Source organism: Pongo pygmaeus, chromosome 1 (assembly GCF_028885625.2).
Source record: "Pongo pygmaeus isolate AG05252 chromosome 1, NHGRI_mPonPyg2-v2.0_pri, whole genome shotgun sequence".
NCBI classification, from domain to species: domain Eukaryota; kingdom Metazoa; phylum Chordata; class Mammalia; order Primates; family Hominidae; genus Pongo; species Pongo pygmaeus.
In genome coordinates, this window is record NC_072373.2 from 88,002,757 (window position 1) to 88,025,579 (window position 22,823).

Sequence of the window (22,823 nt, forward strand, 5' to 3'; positions counted from 1 at the left end):
GGAGGTTGACATCTCACACACACAAGGCCCTGTGATCCTTATCATAACTGCTGTTTTCCAAGGTCTACCCACTGCTCCAGCCAAGCTGTAAGGCCTGTGTCTTCTGAACCCATCAGAACACCCAGCAACCAAAAGCCTGCCCAATGTTAGCCTGGCACCATTCTACATAAAAGGACAAAGTCAAGAATAGTCCTTTACACAGAAATCCCATGCCCTAGTTCTTGACAGCTGTAATTACAGCCAACACAGCTTTTAAAAGGGAAAGAAGAAAAGAAAATAGCAGCCTGGACCTAGCAGTGAATTGAGGGTTTTAGGGTAAAACACATACCACAGCACTTGCTATTAATGGTGGCCAGTCTAAACAAGAGACTGGACAGCCAGACCAAACAGCTTTCTGGCCAATTAATTGCTCCCTCTAATTTAATGAGCTGCTCATTAAGCACTGGAAGCAGCACATAGGAAGGGAGCCACAGGAAGAGGCACATGGGCCATAACGTCTGGCAGATGATGAGGGAAAAGGAGACTGGAGTCACATTCCAACCGTAGATGCCTCCGGATCCCACAACCAGCCAGCCCCATCCCATGCCTTGGCCTTCCCTTGCTTCCGGGTGATGTTTTCCTGTACCTCTGTTTGTTCCATGAAGTTGTATCTCTGCCACTGGCTCTCTTACTGGGGAGGTTCCATGTCCCAGTTCTTTGGTTCCTCAGCTGGGGTAATGACTCATATTAGGGTCACAAAGAGCCTTCAGCAGGATTACAAATGGGCTAGCACAGTCCTGAATATGAATCCCAACTCTTCCTACTAACAGCAACTTGACCTAGAATTATTTAATCTGCCCAAGGTTCTATTTCCTCATCTATAAAATGTAATAATAATATCCTCATCTAGAGTAGTTGTAAATAGTAAATAAAATAATAAAATATTATTTCAATATTAAAAAGCCTAACAAAGCACCTGGCACATAAGTAGCTATTCCTAATAATAGCTACTATTAACAGAGATACCACTTTCACAACGATAGTGATATTACTGACAACATATTCCCTGTCTCTTCGTCAAAAGTGAATTAAAAAGGGACTTTTTTTGGTTGAAACCCCAAGGACAGGCCAGCTGCAGGTCCAGTCTGTCTTATCACAGCAGCAACCACAACTGTGGTGAAAGCAGCAGCCCATCCTAACTGTAACACCTCCAGATGTTCCCCAGCCGAGGCCTCTGTGCTTTCTATCTGAGCTAGAAGGTGAAGGAAAAGAAGAGGCCTGGAAACACTCGAAAGTTGCATGTTCTCATGAGACTGAGTGAAGAAATGCATTCAGGCCACATGCCTGCCCCTTCCTAGACCTGCGAGACTCCTCACCCTACCCCTCTGAGCCTCAGTTTAATCTAGAAAATGAGGGTAACTGGTTCCCCACTTCACAGCCTGCTGTGAATGTTGAATGAAACAACTCAAGTGAAAGTGCTTTGAAGCTACTTCTTACCATGTCCATGAAAAATAGTACTATTGTATTTAATAGCAGTCTCAATAAATTTAATTTAACAATAAAAAAATGCTGAAATACTGGGAAGATCAAGGCAATGAAAAGATTTTATTAGGCTGATGAACTGCTCAGAGAAACAGCCCCAAGCATGTAAATTTTCTTCCCAATGTTGCTGTCATTGAACTGAAGTTTCTGTTGACCAGAGGAAGGATTGGCTGAAAGTAAAATTAACAAAGCAAAATGAAGCTACAGCATCACCTACATGTTTTTCCATTTAGGTGAGTAGATTATTCTACAGAACAATTATTCTAAAGAATAAATCAGGCTGCATCCAAGGATGACCAATCATGCCATCTCTAATGCCAATTATCTCTTTAAAAAAAACACTTAAAATCCATTTCACCAATCCCAAACCTACCTTTGAAATGCACAAGGTAATTTATTCTGTTCCAGTGCAGAGCACATGGACAAATTCCTTCACAGGTATCAGAAGAGAATTTGATCCTTGTTCAGTCTCAGCTCCACGTACCACAGAGTCAGAAAGCAACAAGTTCACAGACTGAACCATGTATACCAATGAGAATGCATACTGAACTTTCCGAAAGTAGACAAAATGGCAGAAGAAAACGCATTTACACTCCCGGAGCCTAAAGCATCCAACCAATAAAATTTTGTTAAAATCTCACATTTACTCTTAAAAATCCAAGTAAATCTTATATTCTATACCTCTCTCTCTCTCTCTCTCTCTCTCTCTCTCTCTCTCTATATATATATATATAATGTATAAAGGCTTCACACTGTGTATGGACTCAATCCCAAACTCCTTCAGACTGAAGTTCAAACCATTTTGTTAACTAGCTCCACCCTCCCCATATAAGACATCGCTTACCCACCCTCGAATGCCCTAATCAAGCCAATTTCTTTGTCCTCCCTTATCCAGGCAACAGTTCATCATACTATATCTTTGCTAATGTTATTTTTCCTATTTAGAGTACTTATTCCACTCCCATTCTATTCAAGAGCCACCATTTCTAATAAAAGCTTCCATTATAAACATTATACAGGCTCATGCCTGTAATCCTAACACTTTGGGAGGCCGAGGTGGGTGGATTGCCTGAGTTCAGCAGTTCAAGACCAGCCTGGGCAACACGGTGAAACCCCATCTCTTTTGAGTCAATTGCCAGATCATTACTAAACCTTTTCCCTAAAATCTTTGAATAAAAAAGAGACATCAGTCCCTGGCCAGTCACCACACATCATCAAGGTAACTTGTATCTCAGTTTGAGGAGCTAAACAGTTCACAAGAGAGGGAAGATGGTACCACTCCAGCCATCACATCCATTTTAACATTGGCCTTTCATCAAGATCAAACGTTCAATTCAGAACAGCTTCCTAGAGGGTACAGAGAGGAGGAGTTTGGGTTTGCAAGGGGTGTAGCCATCCATTTTGGCCCCTCCAGCCCTACCTAGAAGGCCAGCAGCTAAGGCACTTGACTCCCCACTCCACACAGCCCGCCTCTGGCCACTCACCCGTATCCGGCGCATGGCAGCCACGATCTCCACCCTGCTGTTGGGCCTTGGCACGTCCAGGCTTCCTACGTACTGTGGGGGAGAAGCAAACACTCATTGAGAGGAGGGGTAGCAAGTGTCCCTAATCCCAGAAAGTTCCAAAGGGTAAAGGACCAGCTCATCTGCCCATTTTACAGATGAAGAAATTAAGAGCCACAAGGGTGTTTCGTTTTGAGTCTGTTTCTAACTTTATAAAAAGCAAGTTAACCAGAAATTACTGCTTCCTTTTTTCATCTTGCTCTTAACCAGAGATCCAGTAGAGCACTGTATCTAACCAAGCAGCCTTTCAAGCCAGAAAGCCTTAGGTGTGAAGACTCTTCCACCACTACTTTACGGCAAGGCAATTCACTTCTTTTGTCTCAATTTCCTCAACTGTAAAATTGGCTCTCAGTAAAGATCAAACAGAATAAAATGTCCTACACAAAAGTGATTGGCAAATATTAGTGTTCTCAAAAAAAAAAAAGAATATATACCTTTTTTAACTAATGGAACTTCACTGATTTAGCCCTAGATGTTTTAGATACCTGACACATTTGATTAAGTTCCCGATTTGAGGAAAGAAATGAACTAATTTATTTAAAATTTTTTGAAGATGAATGCTTAATATGAGTACTTTCTTACTGTAAGCTATTCAAATAATGCAGAAATATGCAGCACAAAAGAATAAAAGTCCCCAATGTAACAGCTGATGTACATCTCTCTTTGTGTACTGATGAGTATATATTCACAGACAGGAGGGAATTTGTTTTATGTAAAGGTTCATATTACTCACATTGTTCTGCAACTTGGTTTTTTGATTTTAAATACAACTAGGGCATCTCTCTATGCCAATGAATACAGGACTATTACATTACATATAATGGCTCCCCTACTGATGGACATGCTATGACACTACTACAAATTATACTTTTCATCTAGCCAAGTTTGAGCCCATCCAAGTAGCTCTAGAAGTAAGATTGCTGGATTCCTAGAAGTAAGATTGCTGGATCAAAAGTATAATCTTGGCTAGGCACTGTGGCTCATGCCTGTAATTCTGGTTCTTTGGGAGGCTGAGGCAAGGAGACCACTTGAGGTCAGGAGTTCGAGACCAGCCTGGCCAACATGATGAAACCTCATCTCTATTAAAAATACAAAAATTAGCTGGGTGTGGTGCCACATGCCTGCAATTCCAGCTACTCGGGAGGGTGAGGCACGAGAATTGCTTGAACCCAGGAGGCGGAGGTTGCACTGAGCTGAGATTGTGTCATGGCACTCTAGCCCAGGTGACGGACTGAGGCTCTGTTTCAAAAAGTAAAAATTAAAAAGGCATAATCTCTAGATATCATTCCTTATAAGAATGAAACAAGAAAATAGGACAACCCAACATTGATTCATTGATTAAGCATCTATGACATGAGTTCCTTCATATACATCATCCCATTATACACTGACTCACTGGGACTTGCCTTTCCTTATTATACATAAATTAGATAAAACAGCCCAAGGGATATACTAGAAATTAAGAGCCCAGAATAACTTAAAAGTCTACCCAAGCAAAGATTCCATTAAGAGTGAAGATAAGACTGTGACATCTGTGCGGGAAAGGGATGTCCTGTAGTTACGGGAAAAGCAAGTTTTTCCCGAAATTTGGAGCTGAGGCCTGATCCCAGTGAGGACGGTTTCAAAAACTAAACACCACAAAGGGATTTCCCCTAGTATTGATCAACAGTTTGTGCTAATACACTGAAGAACACAACTGGCAAGCAGTGAGCACATTGCAGTTTGGCTCCAAGAGGACAGCCCCACCACGGCCCATGGGGAGCAACACAGCTATTGAAGAACCTCACAACTCACTGAGATAAACAAAACCACTTAGATCTAATAGTGTGGCCAGATTTAACTGTGGTTACATTTTTCCTTCTGAGCTCTGCTGAGGCAGTGCAGTCTGTCAACAAGACAGTGACCCAGAGCTAGGGATGACGTGAGGCCCAGATTTGTGATTGCCCAACTTCACAGGCCAGCTGGGGGCAGTTTCCACGCCCCCTCTCCTTGACACTGCACAGCTGATGGCTCCTGCCCTGAACACCGTGCAGTCAGGAACACACAGGCCTTGAGGGGCTCGTGTTCCCTCAGCCATCACATGAGAGCCGGGGCCACAGGACCGAGCAAGGTCACCCATAACAGGGAGCATGGGGGACTGTATGGTCCTCCCACTGGATCCCAGCAGACCAGGAAAGGGGCTGCTGCCCAGTGAGACCCACCATTGGGCCTGAACACAAATACCCAGATGGAACCCATCCCTATCCTGCTACCGTGACCCTGGCCCATTTCTACCTCTTCTGGAAGAGGCACTGCTGGACTGAGAAAGCCAAAGGAAACATGGGACACAGGGAGGACAGGTGGAGAGAAGAGGCAGCTTCAAGTTTTGGACAAGGCTTCCTAACAAGGGGCTCACATTAAGACATCTACTATCTTCACCCCACAAGTACCTCCTTCACTACATCAGCCACTACCCCAGCTGGTATGTGTGCATACATGCACCACACACCTTCACACACAGTCATGGTGCACATGTACATGCACACCTCACATGCCACACACTTGCCTCACCCCACACCCCTACTAACACATCACACTCACACCACACACTCACTTGCTCTTCTTCCTTCCTTCCTTCTCATTCATGCAAAGAAAATCACTAATCTAAATACCCAGAAATTAGCTTAACCAAAGAAGTGAAAGATCTCTACAATAAAAACTATAAAACGTTAATGAAAGAAATTGAAGAGGACACAAAATAATGGAAAGATAACCCATGTTCATGGATTAGAAGAATCACTATTGTTAAAATGTCTATACTACCCAAAGCAATTTACAGATTCAATACAATCCCTATCAAAATACCAATGACATCCTCCACAAAAATAGAAAAAAAATCCTAAAATGTATACGGAGCCATAAAAGACCCAGAATAGCTAAAGTTATCCTGAGCAAAAAGAACACAGCTGAAGGAATCACATTACCTGACTTCAAATTATGCTACAGAACAAAACATGTAACCATGTACATGCTACAGAACATGTACATGTACATGCTACAGAACATGTAACCAAAACAGCATGGTACTAGCATAAAAACAGACACATAGACCAACGGAACAGAATGGGGAACCCAGAAACAAATCCATACACCTACTGTGAACTAATTTTTAACAAAGATGCCAAGAACATACATTGGGGAAAGAATAGTCTCTTCAATAAATGGTGCTGGGAAAACTGGATATCCATATGTAGAAGAATAAAACTGGACTCCTATCTCTCACCATATACAAAAATCAAATAAAAATGAACTAAAGACTTAAAACTAAGACCTCACACTATGAAACTGTTAAAAGAAAACATTGGGGAAACTCTCCAGGACATTGGACTGGGCAAAGATTTCTTGAGTAATACCCCATGAGCACAGGCAACCAAAGCAAAAATAGACAAATGGGATCACATCAAGTTGAAAAAGTTTCTGCACAGCAAAGGAAACAATCAACAAAGTGAAGAGACAATCCACAGGATGGGAGAAAAAATTTGCAAACTTCCTATCTGACAAGGGATTAGTAACCAGAATATATAAGAAGCCCAAACAACTCTGTAGGAAAAAAATCTAATAATCTGATTTAAATATGGGTGAAAGATCTGACTAGACATTTCTCAAAAGAAAACACACAAATGGGAAACAGGTACATAAAAAGGTGCTCAACATCATTATCAGAGAAATGCAAATCAAAACTACAATGAGATATCTTTCACCCCAGTTAAAATGACTTTTATCCAAAAGACAGGCAATAATAAATGCTGGCAAGGATGTGGAGAAAAAAGAACCCTCGTATACTATCAATGGGAATGTAAATTAGTACAACCACTATGGAGAACAGTTTGGAGGTTCCTCAAAAAACTAAAACTAGAACTACAGCATGATCCAACAATCCCACTGCTAGGATACCCAAAAGAAAGGAAATCAGTATATTGGTGAGATATCTGCACTCCCAGATTACTGCAGCACTATTCACAATAGCCAGGATTTAGAAGCAGCCTAAGTGTCCCTCAACAGACAAATGGATATAGAAAATGCAGTACAATGGAATACTATTCAGCCATGAAAAAGAATGAGATCCTGTCATTTGCAATAACACAGATAAAAATGGAGGTTAGTGAAATAAGCCAGGCACAGAAAGACAAACTTCACATGTTCTCACTTATTTGTGGGAGCTAAAAGTTAAAACAATTCAGCTCATGGAAATAGAGAGTAGAACGATGGTTACCAGTAGGTAGGAAGGGTAGCTGCGGGGGGAAGGAAGGACGGTTAATGAGTACAAAAATATAATTAGGTAAAATGAGAAAGATCTAGTATTTGATACCACAATAGGATGACTATAGTCAACAATAACTTATTGTACATTTAAAAATAACTGAAAGAGTGTAATTGGATTATTTGTAACACAAAGAAAGGATATATGCTTAAGGTGATGGATACCCCATTTACCCTGATGTGATTATTATGCATTGCATGCCTGTATCAAAATATCTCATGTGCCCCCATAAACCTATACACCTATTATGTACCCACAAAAACTGAAAACAAATTTTTAAAAATAAAATAAATTACAAAAAAGAATCACTAATCTGCCTTTCTGAGAATGTGTCTGGAATAAATAACCTGTTTTCGCTATAGCCACACCTTAGGGTCATCCAGAGAGATTAAAACAATATACAAAGCAGGATTCAGGTCTGCATCTCCTAGACAAAAGCTAAACATCCACTGTAATAACATGAATCAAGAGCAGAACTAAAATGCCAGGGAAGCAAAGGGTCAGAAAGTCTACTGCACAGGGCAAAACCAGAGGGTGTGGTATGTGAATACTTTCTTTACACATATGACACCACAACGAAGAGTACCTTGATAACTAATCATTACCACCTCCACAAGTAACTTCTGTCTGTCCCTGAGTCTTCATCTTGAGCAAAGTGTAAGACACCATCTAGACCAGACGCACTTTCTGGAAGGTGGCCCTTCTAACTGCTCAACTTCAAGCAATTCTGCAGTAAACTGAACTCAGGCAGCACCCTCCCACTCTTGACTGGAAGGTTAGCTCAGCAGATAGATGAAGTTCAGGCCTAGGAGCCAACAACCTTCAGAGATCCGGGCTCTGTCAATTCCTATAGGGGTCAGGCAAAACCAATTCCCTGCCTTCAGTCAAAGACTGATACACTGGTGGCAGGTGATCACTCTGAAACAGCACTCCTTTTATCTGCCTCTCCTGCAGGATGCAGGCTCCCACACGTTCCTGGGGCAATGGAGCTAGGTTGGCCTGACACCTGGGAATTGGAGGAATATATTTCAAAATGGAAACTCATACTTTTTTCCCCTCCTTCTCTCATGTCATGTTCCTCCTCTAGCCTTCCTCATCCTGATTAGCAGCCCCTAGGAAATCCACCAGTTTTTCACGCATGAAACTTGAGAGTCATCCCTGAACATGCTAATCAGTGACCAGGACCTCCCAATTCTCTCCCCTCTACCTCTCTGTCTACACTGCCATTACCTGATCCCAGAAAATCTTCCTCTCTCACTTTGTCTATACAATGGCCTCCTTACTGGTTTCTCCACATGGCCCTCTCCAAACCATTCTCCGTGAGGCTGTCAGAGTGATCTCTTTACAAAGCAAATTGGGTCATCTTATTCCCTTCTTCAAGAACCTCCCACACTTGTTCCATTTGCTCAAAGACAGCAATCAAAATCCTCAGCATGGCCTACATAGCCACATGGTCCAGCTTCATCTCACACCAGTGGCCTTGCCAATTATTCAGAAGTTCCTCAATCACACCATATCTTCTCACATTCAAGGGCATCTACACATGCTCCGCCCTGTGCACAGAACACTCTTCTACCCACTCATCCCCTAATCTCCCAACATTCGTGATCCTGTAGATTTCTGCTTAATCTCTACCTCCCCTTTGTTGACCCCCAGAGTAGGTGAGATACCCTTAGAGAGGACTCCCATACCTCCATGCAATTCTCCTGTCTAGAACACACAGCTAAAACATGCTTTAGTCATCACCAGCTGACCGTGCCTCCCACAGGTCCAGGTACACAGGAGATGCTCAAAATACATTTGACTGAGTGGAATCCTCCAAAAATGAACACAGATTCACCCCAAGTGCCCATGGGAGAATCTCCCCTCTGAGGAGCATCCTGAGTCCTGGATTCTGCCTGGTGTTCCGGCATCTGAGGCATCAGCCTGCTCCTTCCAGCCCTCCATTACACCCTGCATAGTCCCACAGTAAAACTTACTTGACCTTTATCCAGGTACTTCAATTGGACCCAAGCCAGATGCTCTTACAGTAGCATATGCAATTCCTGGTTTACCGAGAGGGGTGGTATGTTAAACCTTCCTGCTGGTGGATTTTTAATCACCTGGCCTTCTGTAAGACTTCTGTAGCATTCCTGAGTCCCCCCTTCCAGGAATCCCTGCTGCGAGACATCAGACAGGGCCTCTATTCAGAACATTGACCACTGAGCTTAAGGGGAAATAAGGTAAAGAAGTTTAAAAATATCAGGGCCTGCTTCTTTTTCATTAACATCTAGAAAGAAAAAAACTATACAGAAGATGCAAACTGTATAGGTAATCAAGATACGGGATTATCTGTATCTGTTCTATCTGTGGCTTCATCTTCCAGATAAGCAGGAGCTAACTGCAAATAAAGTTAACTGAAAGACTTCAAATTTTTTTATAAATTTCTGGACAACCTCAGCCTCAGTAGTAAGTTAATATTTCATAAAGTGCTTTCACTTTCTGGCTTCCACCCTATTTTCTGGAGATTAACTTCTGAAGACACCAATCAACTCTACTGTTGTGGCCCCTGGTACATGAATCATAATGTGAAAAGCAGCAAGACAGAAAGCTTGAAACATTCACCAATGTAATCGCCATCCATAGACTTGTTAGACTTTCTGCCATCACCATCACCTTCTTCTGGAAACTCCTTTTATTCACAATGTTTATGTCAGGTGCTTCCAGAGACAAGGGAAAAATGTATTTATCTTTTTTTTTTTTTTTTTTTTTGAAGCGGAGTCTCGCTCTGTCACCCAGGCTGGAGTGCAGTGGCATGATCTCAGCTCACTGCAACCTCTGCCTCCTGGGTTCACTCCATTCTCCTGCCTCAGCCTCCCAAGTAGCTGGGACTACAGGCGCCCACCACCCCACCTGGCTAATTTTTTGTATTTTTTGTAGAGACGGGGTTTCACCTTGTTAGCCAGGATGGTCTCGATCTCCTGACCTCGTGATCCGCCTGCCTCGGCCTCCCAAAGTGCTAGGATTACAGGCGTGAGCCACCACGCCCGGCCTTGTATTTATCAATCAAAAATAAATGCATCAGACTATTCTGCTTCTGATAAAGTTGGAGTAGCTAGTATCAGACTAAGCCTCCCACAAGTAACAAATAAGAACTCTGAACAAGATAGAAAAAATAGCTCTGCATAGAATGCAGGACACAAAAAGTGAACCACAATATCAACTGTGAATGTTGGTTCATAATAATGTATCAATATTGGTTTATCAATTGTAACTAATGTACTACACTAATGTAAGATGTTAATAATAAGGAAATTGGGAAGGAAGGGAATATATGAGAACTCTGGCCTTGCCTCTCAATTTTTCTCTTAACCTAAAACTTCTCTAAAAAATAAAGTCTATTGTTTAAGATAATAATAGTAACTTTGAAAGCCCTGGAAAGAGACCAAAAACAGGCAGAGATTACGGGAAGTCAAGCTTTGAAAGAAGGGAACTGCTCTTGGTGAGGCTTGGGTGTGGGGCATCTCATCTGGCAGCACAACCCCACAGGCACAGCGCAGGCTGGCTGGAGCTCAGGCAGAAAAGCTCACTCTGACACCCTGGGGAGTTGGATACCAGAGACTGGGACAGCCGGAGGAGCTTAAAAGAGAGGGCAGGCAGGAGGAAGTCACAGAGGGGAAGCCTCCAAAATCATGTGTAAACCCCAGCCAGGTCTTCAGGACCCCAACTGTGCATGTGCTCAGGAAACTCCAAGGAAGCCAGCAGAAGGGGACAGTTGGAAAAACAAGAAAATCAAGTGGAGATTTTAACTGCCGATTTAGGATTTATGACCAGCCAAGTTAACTATCATTAAGAATAAGAAAACAAAACATGCTTCAGAAGAGGCTAGCAGAATCTTCTGCTATGGGTCTGTTAAAGCCTCACTGACTAGCTAGCGCAGGCAAGGCCACAGGAAAGGACAGGGCCCCCAGAAAGAGGCATAACATAAAGGTCCCTGCCTCTGCTGCACTCCCAGCTCTCATCTCCTCTCTGAAGCTTCTCAGTTCTACAGCCTCAGCACACAGGATACAACATGTGAGTTTCAGAGGTAACTCCCTTCTTTTACAGAGGACATTGAGGCCCAAAGCAGTTAGCAGATAGCAGAGAAGGGGCTCGGTCTCCCTCAAGCTCCTAGCTTCTAGTCTAGGACCCCCGCATTCTTCCCAACTCTCTCCCTTGGGGGTCCCAAATGCAGTCTGGTCTCCCTGTCTACCTCCTCATATCCCGCTGGTCTCCTGGTCATACTGTGTCCTCTCTCCAAAACACACACAAGCATAAAGAAATCTGATACCCTGGTCGTGCCTAGAAACCCCCAGCTGAGATTGCCCATCTGAGTTAGTCCCTGAACCTATCCTCTGTACTGATAGATTCCAGAAACAGAGAACCAAAGGAGCTTTCCAAAGGACTGTCCAAAGGGAAAGCCCTTCCCTGCCTGCAGAAACTGCTCTTGTGCACAGCTGAGCGTCCTGCTGAGCAGGATTATGAATGTGACCAGGGTGAAAGTTCTCGCCTCATTTAGCGTGGAACAAAGCAGCATTAACTGCAGCAGCAGGAGCGGCCCCAGATTCCGGGGCACACACTCAGCCAGTGACCTCCTACTAAATACTCTGGGGGAGGGGAGGAAAAAGAGAAAAGTTGCGTCAGGGTATCCCACTCCTCACTTGTGAGGCTTGCTCGGGGCTCTCCAGGTGCTAGGGTGTAAGGGACGTGGGGATAGGGACTCAAAGCGCCCATGTGGACATTTAGCAGCATCCTTGTTCTCAACTGCAATCAAGACAGAAGCCTCAGTGCCAACCCCCCCACCCACCCCTCACATACACCAGAAAAGCTTCCAAAATGCTTGAAATGCAGCTGCACACCACGTCTTCATTTATTTGTAGTCTAAGAGGAATGAGGCACTTATATTTCTTCCTCTCTCTCCCAGCCCATCTGAAAAAGGAAGTACTATTTGAAGGCCATCTGATGCAACTGTGTCACTATTGATCAGTAGCTCAGCAGGGGCCGATGAATGTGCCGGAGATCACAGCAGAATCCTTCCTGCTCCTCAACATTGAGGGGCTGGGTGCAAAATAATTGCGATGACTTGTCTTTATGCTAATGCCATGCAATTCTCTAAAAGGGACAGAGGGTAAGACGGAACGATCCAACCAGCGTGCCCACGGGGAGGCTGTGTCTTTCAGTTCTTTTAGTCTCCATTAGCAAAAGCTTAGATGGGTTGGCCTGATTATTTCTATTATGAGGATCTGAGGGGTACAGCAAAGAGGAGAGAAAAAAAGCAGGAAGACAGAGAAACTGTTCTGGCCTTTCAACTATTAGCTCCTGAACAAAAGCCTCAGCTTGGTGATTAAAATCTCTGGCTCGTGTCACAGAGGCAGGTGTGAGACAGAGGCCGGGCTGCACCCTGGGCCGGCAGCACTTTCTGCCATGCCTACCTGGGATGCTGACTTGGCCAGCAGGTTATTTTCTCCTAGGGAAAAGAAAAGAAAAGAAAGAAAGTCCAACGCATGGTGTGAGGCAAAGGGATACACTAACAAAGGCTGTATGATCATTAAAATCATCACCTGTATCAGGTAAACCAGAAATGGATAGGTGAACAAAGAACACCAGAAAACCAATAAGGAAGTCAGATCCAATGACAGAGTTTAAGTGACCTCAAATGTGATTTGATCTAACCCTTCATTTTATAGAAGGGAAAATCAAGGCTCAGAGAAAGAATGAAAATGTAGCTTGTGAGTGGCAGAATCAGAACCAGTGTAGGACTCCCTACCCTGTACCACCATGCTAATACTTCAGTAGGAAATAAGTAATCAGGATGAACACAAGCCAATGCCCCAGCAAGGGCTGGTTCACTACATTAAACTCAACTTGAGCTAGATGAAGATGCCTGTGTATGCAGATCCAAATGGTCAGAAGGTCAAAAACACATCAGTGAAAAATGGTGGGGCACCAAGACTTGCAGGGAATGGACCGGGATCCCTATTTGGTTCATCTGAATGACTTTGGGAATGGAATTAAAGGTACATAAATAAAAATGGTGCCATGACACCGAAGGAGGGAAATGGTCATCCAACTACTGGAGAACAGTAAACTGAAGAAATGAGAAGGCTGTAAGATGACAATAGAGAGAGATCCCTTATTCTTCACATGAAGAATGAAAGCACTCAGCTTTGTGCAGCACCAACATCCTATACCTCCTAAATTCTAAGTACTTAAACTCACCAAGCCTCTGTTTCATTCATGAAATGTACCTAGTATCTACACTACCTACATGTCAGGGTTGTCATAAGAATCAAAATTAGATGGGCCAGACGTGATGGCTCACTCCTGAAATCCCAGCACTTTGAGAGGCTGAGGTGGAGGGATCACTTGAGCCCAAGAGTGCGAGACCAGCCTAGGCAACATAGGAAGATCCTATCTCTATAAAAAATAAAAATGAAAAAATTTAGCCAGGCATGGTGGTACACGCTTGTAGTACCAGCTACTCAGGAGGCCATGGTGGGAGGATCACTTGAGCCCAGGAGGTCAAGGCTACAGTGGGCCATGATTGCACCACTGCAAATCAAAATTAGATAATGCAGATTAAAGTTTTATAGTTTAGAAAATATTATAAAATCATAAAGAGATAATATTCTTTGTATTATCATGTTCTTGCTTTGTGAGCCAAGGAGATCCTGAAGGTACAGAATTTGTAGCTTTACCATAATAGCCTCCTTGAATTCTCAGAGACTAACAACTGTACACAGAGTGAGGTGATCTAAAATGCCAGAGTAAATGGAAGGGCAGAATCAGGAAATTAGTCTCAACAGAATCAAAGAGGAGTGAAGACGGAAGTGGTGAATGGCACAAGCAGAGTGTTACCAGTGACCAGACCACACAGACAACTGGCAAACACCCCCACCTGCCACCCCTCATCAGGGAATGGCTAACTATGACACTGCTCACAGAACCTCACGGGTTGGGCTCAGTTTGAGGTAAACACCCTGTCACATTTGCCTCCTGACTAAGCAAGTTGAGACCAGGAAAAGCCTTCCTGGAGTTGGGAATGTGGGGTCTGCAGTGCAGTCATTAATCATTTGTCAGCCTCACTGCTGAATGAAATCCCACAAATGAGTAAAATTTCCAGATAACTGGCATGTTCCCCACTTATATATAAAGTTTTCTATATTTTAAACTCTCTTGATTAGAAATCTCTCTAAAATATATTCCACGCTGTCCTAACAATCGAGTCTCTATAAGCCAGAATAACCTTTACATACATCATTTAGCTTGTAAGTTACAAGTCAGCAATGATCCTGCAAGGAATGGCTCCAGACTACTATTAATACTACACCTTTTGAGTCCTTGAAGCTGATTTTTAGGATTTTTCTAAAACTTCCTACACTGTGAGCAGAAAGATGACAATATGCTACACATGCTTTCGCCTTTAACAATGCCTGTCCTCAAATCCTCAAGGAAGTACTAGCAAGACAAATTTGGCAACATACAAAAAGGATCATACACAATGATCAAATAGAATGTACCCCAAGAATAAAAGGTTAGTTCAACATATGACCATATGTTCATCTCTAATAGACAAAAAAAAAACCCCACGTTTGACAAAATCCAATACCCTTTCATACCCTTTCATGATTTAAACACACACACCCACAGAAACACACACACACCAAATTATGGATAGAAAGGAACTTCCTCAAACTAATAAAGGACTTCTACAAAAACCCACATCCTATTTCATGGTGAAAGATTGAATGTTTTTCCTTTAAGATCAGGAATGAGATAAGGATGTCTACTCTTGTCACTCTATCCATCTTCCTTACAGAGCCACTGTAAAGATTAAATAAAATAATACATATGAAGTGATTGGCATTTAGATCTTCTTTCAGCTCTACATCTAAGTTAGTTCTCCCTGTTATACCTGGTTCCACTTATCAGAGTTGTGAGTTAATATCTGTTTCTTAGATTAACTGTGTCTCTCCAAACTAGACTGCATTGGTAGCTCCAAGGTATAACTGTTGTTGTCACTACTGTATTCTGAGCGTCTAGTACAAAGCTTGGCCCACCAAACAAATGAATGGACAAATGATAGCTTTTCCTGTTTTTAAGCAAGAAATTTTAAGATGTTATCTAGTTCTTTACCTGCCTTCAGGCAGTCCCACACCTCCTGCACTATAAAGACTCCATATTACCCAACTTGCTATGGTGATCCACCCAACAGTCCTCATAGCAGAGGAATTAATCATTCTCATTAACATCAGCAGCAGCATCACAAAACAGCAACTATTTTTGCAATGATTTTTCAGATAAGGTAATCCAAGTAAGCTAAAGGAAGTAGAAAGTCTGACAAATTAAGTCCCGGCATTAGTTCCTCTAACCAAAAGGTGGAAAGAAAGAGAGCAAGAAAAACCACAAAATAATCAAAGAAGTCAAAGAGAAAAGAGTACACAAGGGCGACCAGTGAAAGGACACAGAGGTGAGGGGCACACATGGATGGTGAGGACAGATTTTCCCAGAAACAAAGAGGGAAGAGAGACATCAGCACTAGAAAGTAGCTCCGAGGTCTTTCGGCCCCACATCTTGTTTTACTCCAACAAGGCAGGACTGACTAATGTTCAATGATCAGGAGTCTTGCTCAAGGTCACTAAGTTACAGAATCAAAGTGAGAGAGACTATGACCCAGGTATCCTGGCTTCAAAGCCAATGCTCTAAAAATAAAAATATATATTAGAATCACATGAAAAGCTTCATTGGTTCCAATTCCAGCTCCACCACTTTCTAGCTGCTCTATGAATTTGAGCCATCTGGTCAACCTCCCAGCACCTCAGCTTCATCATTTATGAAGTGAAACTTTGCAAGATTACCAGTGTGATTAAATGAGACCATGTAAGGAAAGCACCTAGTATTTCACATTGAAGCTCCATTCCTTTTTTAAAAATTACAGAACACTTTCTATTTGCCAAAGATAAGGAGGCAAGAATAAAAGAGATTGTAAACAAACAACCTACAGAATGGTAGTAAATATTTGCAAACTATGCATCCGACAAAGGCTTAATAACTTAAATCAATAAGCAAAAAATCAAATCCAATAAAAAGTAGGCAAGAACATGAATTAGATACTTCTCAAAAGAAGGCATACACAAGACCAACAAATATAAAAAAAATGCTCATCATCACTAGAGAAATGCGAATCGAAACCACAGTGAGATACCATCTCACACCAATCAGAATGGCTTTTGTTAAAAAGTCAAAAAATTACAGATGTTGGCCAGGCTGTGGAGAAAAGGGCGTGCTTCTATACTGTTGGTGGGAATATAAATTAGGCCAGCTATGGTGGAAAAGTCTGGAGATTTCTCAAAGAACTAAGAGCTGAACTACCATTTGACCCAGCAATCCCATTACTGGTTATATACCCAAAGGAAAATAAATCATTCTACCAAAAAAGATATATGCACTCATATGTTCATTGCAGCATTATTCACAATAGCAAAGGCATGGAATCAATCCAGGTGTCCATCGACAGTGAATTGGATAAAGAAAATGTGCTACATATGCACCACAGAATGCTACACAGCCAAAAAAAAGAAAGAAATCATGTCCTTTGAAGCAACGTGAATGCAGGTGGAGGCCATTTTCCTAAGGGAATTAACACAGGAGCAGAAAACCAACTATTGTAGGTTCTCACTTATAAATGGGAGCTAAACATTGGGTATACCCACGTAACAGACCTGCACGTGTGCCCTTGATTCTAATAATATATATAGAGATTGACCACACTCTGTCCTAGCAAATACATGATTGTCTGGAGGATCTTGAATGAATACAAAAGGAACCAGGGAAGAAAAAAGGAAGTAGCCGTGGATGAGAACAGAGGGCCTGCAGGCAAAGGTCTTCTCTGGGACACAGAGAAATGCTTTAGAAAACAAAATTAAGACTGCAGGCCAGGCGCAGTGGCTCACACCTGTAAACCCAGCACTATGGGAGGCTGAGGCAGGTCGATCACTTGAGGCTAGGGGTTCAAGACCAGCCTGGCCAAGATGGCAAAACCTTATCTCTACTGAAAATACAAAAAATTAGCTGCGTGTGGTGGTGCACACCTGTAATCTCAGCTATTCAGGAGGCTGAGGCATGAGAATCACTTGAATTAGGGAAGCAGAGGTTGCAGTGAGCCGAGATCACACACTGCCCTCCAGCCTGGGCGACAAAGTAAGACTGTCTCAAAACAAACAAAAAAAAAAAGCAAGACGGCAACTCTGGCTGATAAACTGAACCTGAAATCACATGGCTTGCCTCCCATTCTGAGAGATGCCAATGAACCACAGCAAGGGTTCAGATTTGTCTGACAAAAGCTATTTTTAAGGAGAAACCAATATTTTAATAAAGATTGTTTTGTGGTGAAAGATTCAAATTACATACCACAGAGCTAAACAAACATCCCTGATAGAAATCCCTCTTCTTCCTACACAGAGTTATTCCACTGCATCAGTGGCCTCATCTCCCTTTCTCCTCCTCTCGTAACAAAGCCTTTTCAACACTCCCTCCATATATCCCATTCAACAAAGCAAAATCCTGGAAGTGAGCCTCTGAGAAAGCATCCACTGTTCCTCCAGCACTGAGATCTGTGGACATCTTGTCATCAGTCCTTTCCCATTCACAGGCTATCTGTAAGCCCCTGATAGATAGTGTCTAGGCTTGTATCTGGAATGGACAGCAGGGTAGAGCTCCCACCCACAAAAACAAACAGGAAGCAAGCCACAGGGCCACAATGGCTTCCAGCCCAGAGACCACTGCAATCCTTCAGCACCAAACAGAAACACAGTGTCTTGGTGGTTAGAGCCTTGTGGTCTTCAACCACCTCATCCCTGGAGTTCTGGGATATCCCAAGAAAATAACAACTAAGGAGGGAATGAGGTCAAAACCCAGGATGGGCTAAGAGGTAGCCACTAGGGCAGAGGGAAATACAACACGCCCCAAGCCAGAGCCCTCATCCACAAGGAAGCCTTCTGCCAGATGCTTACCTATTATGAGGTTTGTTACTCAGGTGTAAGAAGCAAGGGCAAGGGCGGTAGAGGTGGAGGTCAACCAGGAAGCATCTGAAAGTATAGTTAGGTTGGCCAACCACCCCGGTTTGCCTGGCACTGCCCTGGTTTTAGCAGTAAAAGTCCCACATCCCAGGAATCCCTGGCCCTGTGTGAACCCCACTCTGGCTAACTGCCCTAGGTGCAGTGCAGTGTCCCTTCCCCTTCCTCGAGAATGGTTTCACTAGCAAGACAGTAAAACACCCCTGGCACACCAGGGGTGCCACAGGTGCTGCCTGTAGCCTTGACAGCTAAGCACATGACCTCTCTTAGAGAAGGGCTTTCTCAATGCCTTGGCTCCTAAGTGAAGTCATGGAAAAGTAAGGAAGAAACGGGTGCTGAAAAAGCAAGCTCAGCCCTTCTGGATGGCCCCCAGGCAGACAGGAGCCCAGGCCTCTGGCTCCAGCTTGCCAGGGTCACAGAGATGTTCTTCAAAAACCGGCACTTGGCCTCACCAGTTTCTCCCTCCACTATCTATCCAGGATGGATCTGGGGAACCAAATGAATAAAATTAAATGCTATGCAAGGGTATAACACAACAATTATTAATAACCTCATATTAATTTCAATGTATGTATTTTTACACAAATTCTAAAAACTGCAAACCCCTCCCACCCATCTCCACAAAGTCTTATCCTCTTGGGCCACTCTGCCCACATTTACAAAACCAAGCCAAAGGGAAACCACGTATCCCACCATCACCACCACCCCACTGCACAACAGAAACTTAGACTAACTGCAATCTCCTAAGAGATCTTGAGCAAGAACCACCGGGCTATGCTTTTTTCTGAAAACCTGACTCACAGAAACTACGAGAGACTAAATGATTATGATTGCTTTAAGCTGTTAGGTTTTGAGGCAATTGGCTACTAATACACTGTGCATATCTGCTACACCAACTAGAGTTATTTATCAAATCAATAGATTATGCATTTTTAAAAAAAGGAGGTGTCAATGTATCCTGTTTCCTGGGGTTACATTTAACATTTAATGTGAGGTACTGAGAGTGGCTTCACTGACCACACCAGCACCCCCCCTTACCCATCTAGTATTCTCTCACAGACCCGTATATGCTTACGTACACACTCCAAGCCAATCACCGCTTGCTTGCTTTCCGTTAAGGAGGTTGTTCTGTCTGTGGATTCCTAAGTGGCTATGTAAGAAGGATAGCAATATGAGCAGCCACAAGAGAAATGCCCGTCTAGGTATACAGCAACACAGCAAGACCCAATTACGTGTGTGTGTGTGTACACATGTGCATAACTGAAGGCTCAAGGGAGGCCCTGAGCAACCACAGAGGAGAGAAGGCATGAGTTTTTTCATTCGTCAGACAGCAGAATGAGGGGCAGGCAACTGAACAAGGAGAAGATGGATTTTGAAATCAAGCAGAGAAAGGGCAGAAAAAGATCCTCACATACAGATTTTTGAAAAGAAAAACAGAGCTCTGAGGTTTACTTCTAAGTGCCTCAGAGTCCCTGGACTGCCTCAGCTTCATGGCAAAAAAATGGTTAGCAACAACACTGTGCTGATCCCAGACAGCAATCCTAGAAACCATGGTGATGGGTACCATTAACTCTGATCAATAGATGGAAAACCTTCCAGAGGCACACGCCAACCCAGATCCAGTTAAAGTGCAAGCAAATGGCAAATCAATAGTGCTGCAGAAGTGCAGAGGGACAGACAAACGGCTCGCAGGGCGGCAGGAATGGCCCAGAATTTGAATGTGCTTATCAATGTGGCTGAGAGGCTGAAATTGACAAAGAAGAGATAGATGGAAAGAAAATGTTGAGAAGCGGCATTTTTGCAGGAGGCTGAGTGCAAATGCAAATCGTGCTTTGTCTCCTAATCTGTGACAGGGGTGTCCATCAAAGACAAAGTCAAAGAAGCAAAGGAAAATCAACTCCAACTCTCAGCCCCTACCTCCACTAAAATCAAGGCCCAAGAGGACTGAGGGTAGAACAGAAAATCAGAGATCAAGTACCAAGTTGACGAGGATCTCAGAATCTTCATGAGCAAGTCCGAGGTGCTTTTCATATGAGTCACTAATTCCTCAGCAACAGACTCAGAGCTGCTGCACTCTGACCTGCACTCTGGTTGACCTGATGTATTACACCTCTTTCTAAAATACCAGAGCATGTTTGGAAGGGCAGTATTCATCCCAGAAAAGCTAGGAGGTACTTCTGTATGCTCCAAGGCAACTCCCTTCATGCTACAGCCAGCTGAGAAGCAATTTTTAAACAAACACACAAAAACACAAACATCTCACTGTGGTTCTTCCACCAACTTGTCTCTAAACTTTGGCAAATCACCTGACATTGAATTTCCTGTCGTGAAAGGTAGAGAGTACCCATTTACCCACCTCTGCAGCACGTGAGAAAAGAAAAAGGACACATCTGGAAAGCAGTGAGAGAATGAGAGTAAGCCCAGGGTATCATACCAGCATGACAGAATCTGAAGTTCTAATTTTACATTCTCATTTCCAAAAACTGCTGCTGGTTCTATGTTTTTCCATATGATACGGTAATCTACAAGACTGAAGCTCCATAAAGAAAAGAATGATGTCTTGCATTTCTTTTGTATCCAGCCCAATACTGAATACATGGTAGGTATTCAAAGAATTAGAAGAGGTTAGATAAGATTAAGGGAGTTGGAGGATCACGAGCCTAGATCTATATCATAAAGTACTTGGTCAAATAACACCATACATTAAAAAAATAAATAAATAAATAAATAATCCCCATCTCAGTAGCTGTTTTCCTGCCCCAGAACTACCTTTCTTCTCTATTATACCTCTTCAAATTCTACCCCACTCCAAGACACAGCTCAAATTGCATTTTCTTCCCTATGAAGCACTCCGTGACTACTCCACACCACAGCAGTACCCTGCTCCTCTGAAGAATGACGTACAGCATTTGTTGAGGCCATTTTTGTAGTACTAACTTGGGTTATTTCAATGTTTTCACTTGCTTCTATAACATAGCTTTCACTAGACTCCCAGAATCTCAGGATTCTAAATTGTATTATACACCTAAATCATATTCCCCTACAACACTAGACAACAGTTGTACATACACAGGAAAGTCAATAAAAAATAAATTTTTAACAAATTTTTTAAATATTTAAAATTCCCACCACAAAATAATCAATTTATAATATTCCATTCCTAAACAAATTTAAGTAACATGGGTGAATCAAATGAAACGTGGTCCACTACATGCACAAAGTTCATTTAGGAGGAGGCCTTTAATGTTCCCAAAAGTAAGTCAGCCTGTTTGCCACTTTTGGTCTTGAAATTCACCGTCCCCAAGTTTCCAGAGGTCAGAAGTGTTCAAGTCACCCTCATGCTTTAAGGCAGAACCCCAGATGGTGAGAGTAATTGTATTACAACGCAAACTTGGGTCTGCAACCTCCCTGCACAGACCTGGCTGCCCCCTTGGGAGATGCAGAAGGCTTCTGCTTCTCAGGGTCCAAAATAAATGCCAGTTCTGCAGACAGAACAGGTGTCCCCCCATCAAGATTATACCCACAAATCCAGGACATTTGTACCAACTGTTCCTGTCCTCCAGTACTGGAAACCTTCCAGAATGAGAAATAAATTCATCTTCCCACAATTCCAAGAGCCCGTCTTTCCCCCTTGCAGTATATGAAAGTCGAAAACCTTTGCAGATACTCAGTATCCACACTGTCCTTGAGTAGCCTGCAGCCTGACATGACCCAGCCAGTCCTTCCATCAGCCAGCAACCATTACCTCTAAGGACATAAAAAACAAAAGACATGACATCTATCTTCTAAACGCTAACAGTACACATAAAGAGAGACATATGATTCAACAGAGACAATGTGCTAAGGTCACTGCTGTAATAAGGTTATATCTACCAAGTCCAGCAGAAGCACAGAAGGGCAAACATCTAATTTGCTGGGATGCAAGTCAGAAGTACTCACAGAGAAGATAATTTTTGAACTTGAAGGATAAATAGTTGGTTGGATAGAAATAGAGAAGGCAGCCCATTCTAGGCAGGAATATCAGCATGCACAGAAATGGAGAGTTGAGTCAGCATGGCCTGTTGGTGTGTTCAGATGCTACAAGTCCTCTGTCAGATGAGATGAGGCTGAACACACAGGCAGGGTCAGGTCATGAGGGCCTTGCATTGCTACTCTTAAGTCATGTGCAGCCACCTAAGGATTTTGAGCAACCAACTTTGATCAGGTTTATATGGCTGCTTCATGGATGATAGATTGGAGAGGACATGACAAGAGACCAGTGACAGATAAGAAGGACATAAAACAGAGCAAAAGAATCAGGGATAGGAGGAGAGGATATCTGGGAGATGATAGGGACAGGACTTGGAA

At 42.9% G+C, this 22,823-nt stretch overlaps 1 protein-coding gene across 3 annotated transcripts in view; it reads right to left on the reverse strand.

Moving 5' to 3' along the window:
- The window catches only part of LOC129044906 (uncharacterized protein C1orf226), a 313,541-nt gene that overhangs the window by 226,889 nt on the left and 63,829 nt on the right, over positions 1-22,823 (reverse strand). For all 3 annotated transcript variants that reach the window (XM_054503141.2, XM_054503131.2, XM_063649453.1), the window contains one exon: positions 3,006-3,077. In XM_054503141.2, coding sequence (XP_054359116.1) covers positions 3,006-3,077 — 72 coding nt within the window. The remainder of the gene's footprint in view (positions 1-3,005; positions 3,078-22,823) is intronic.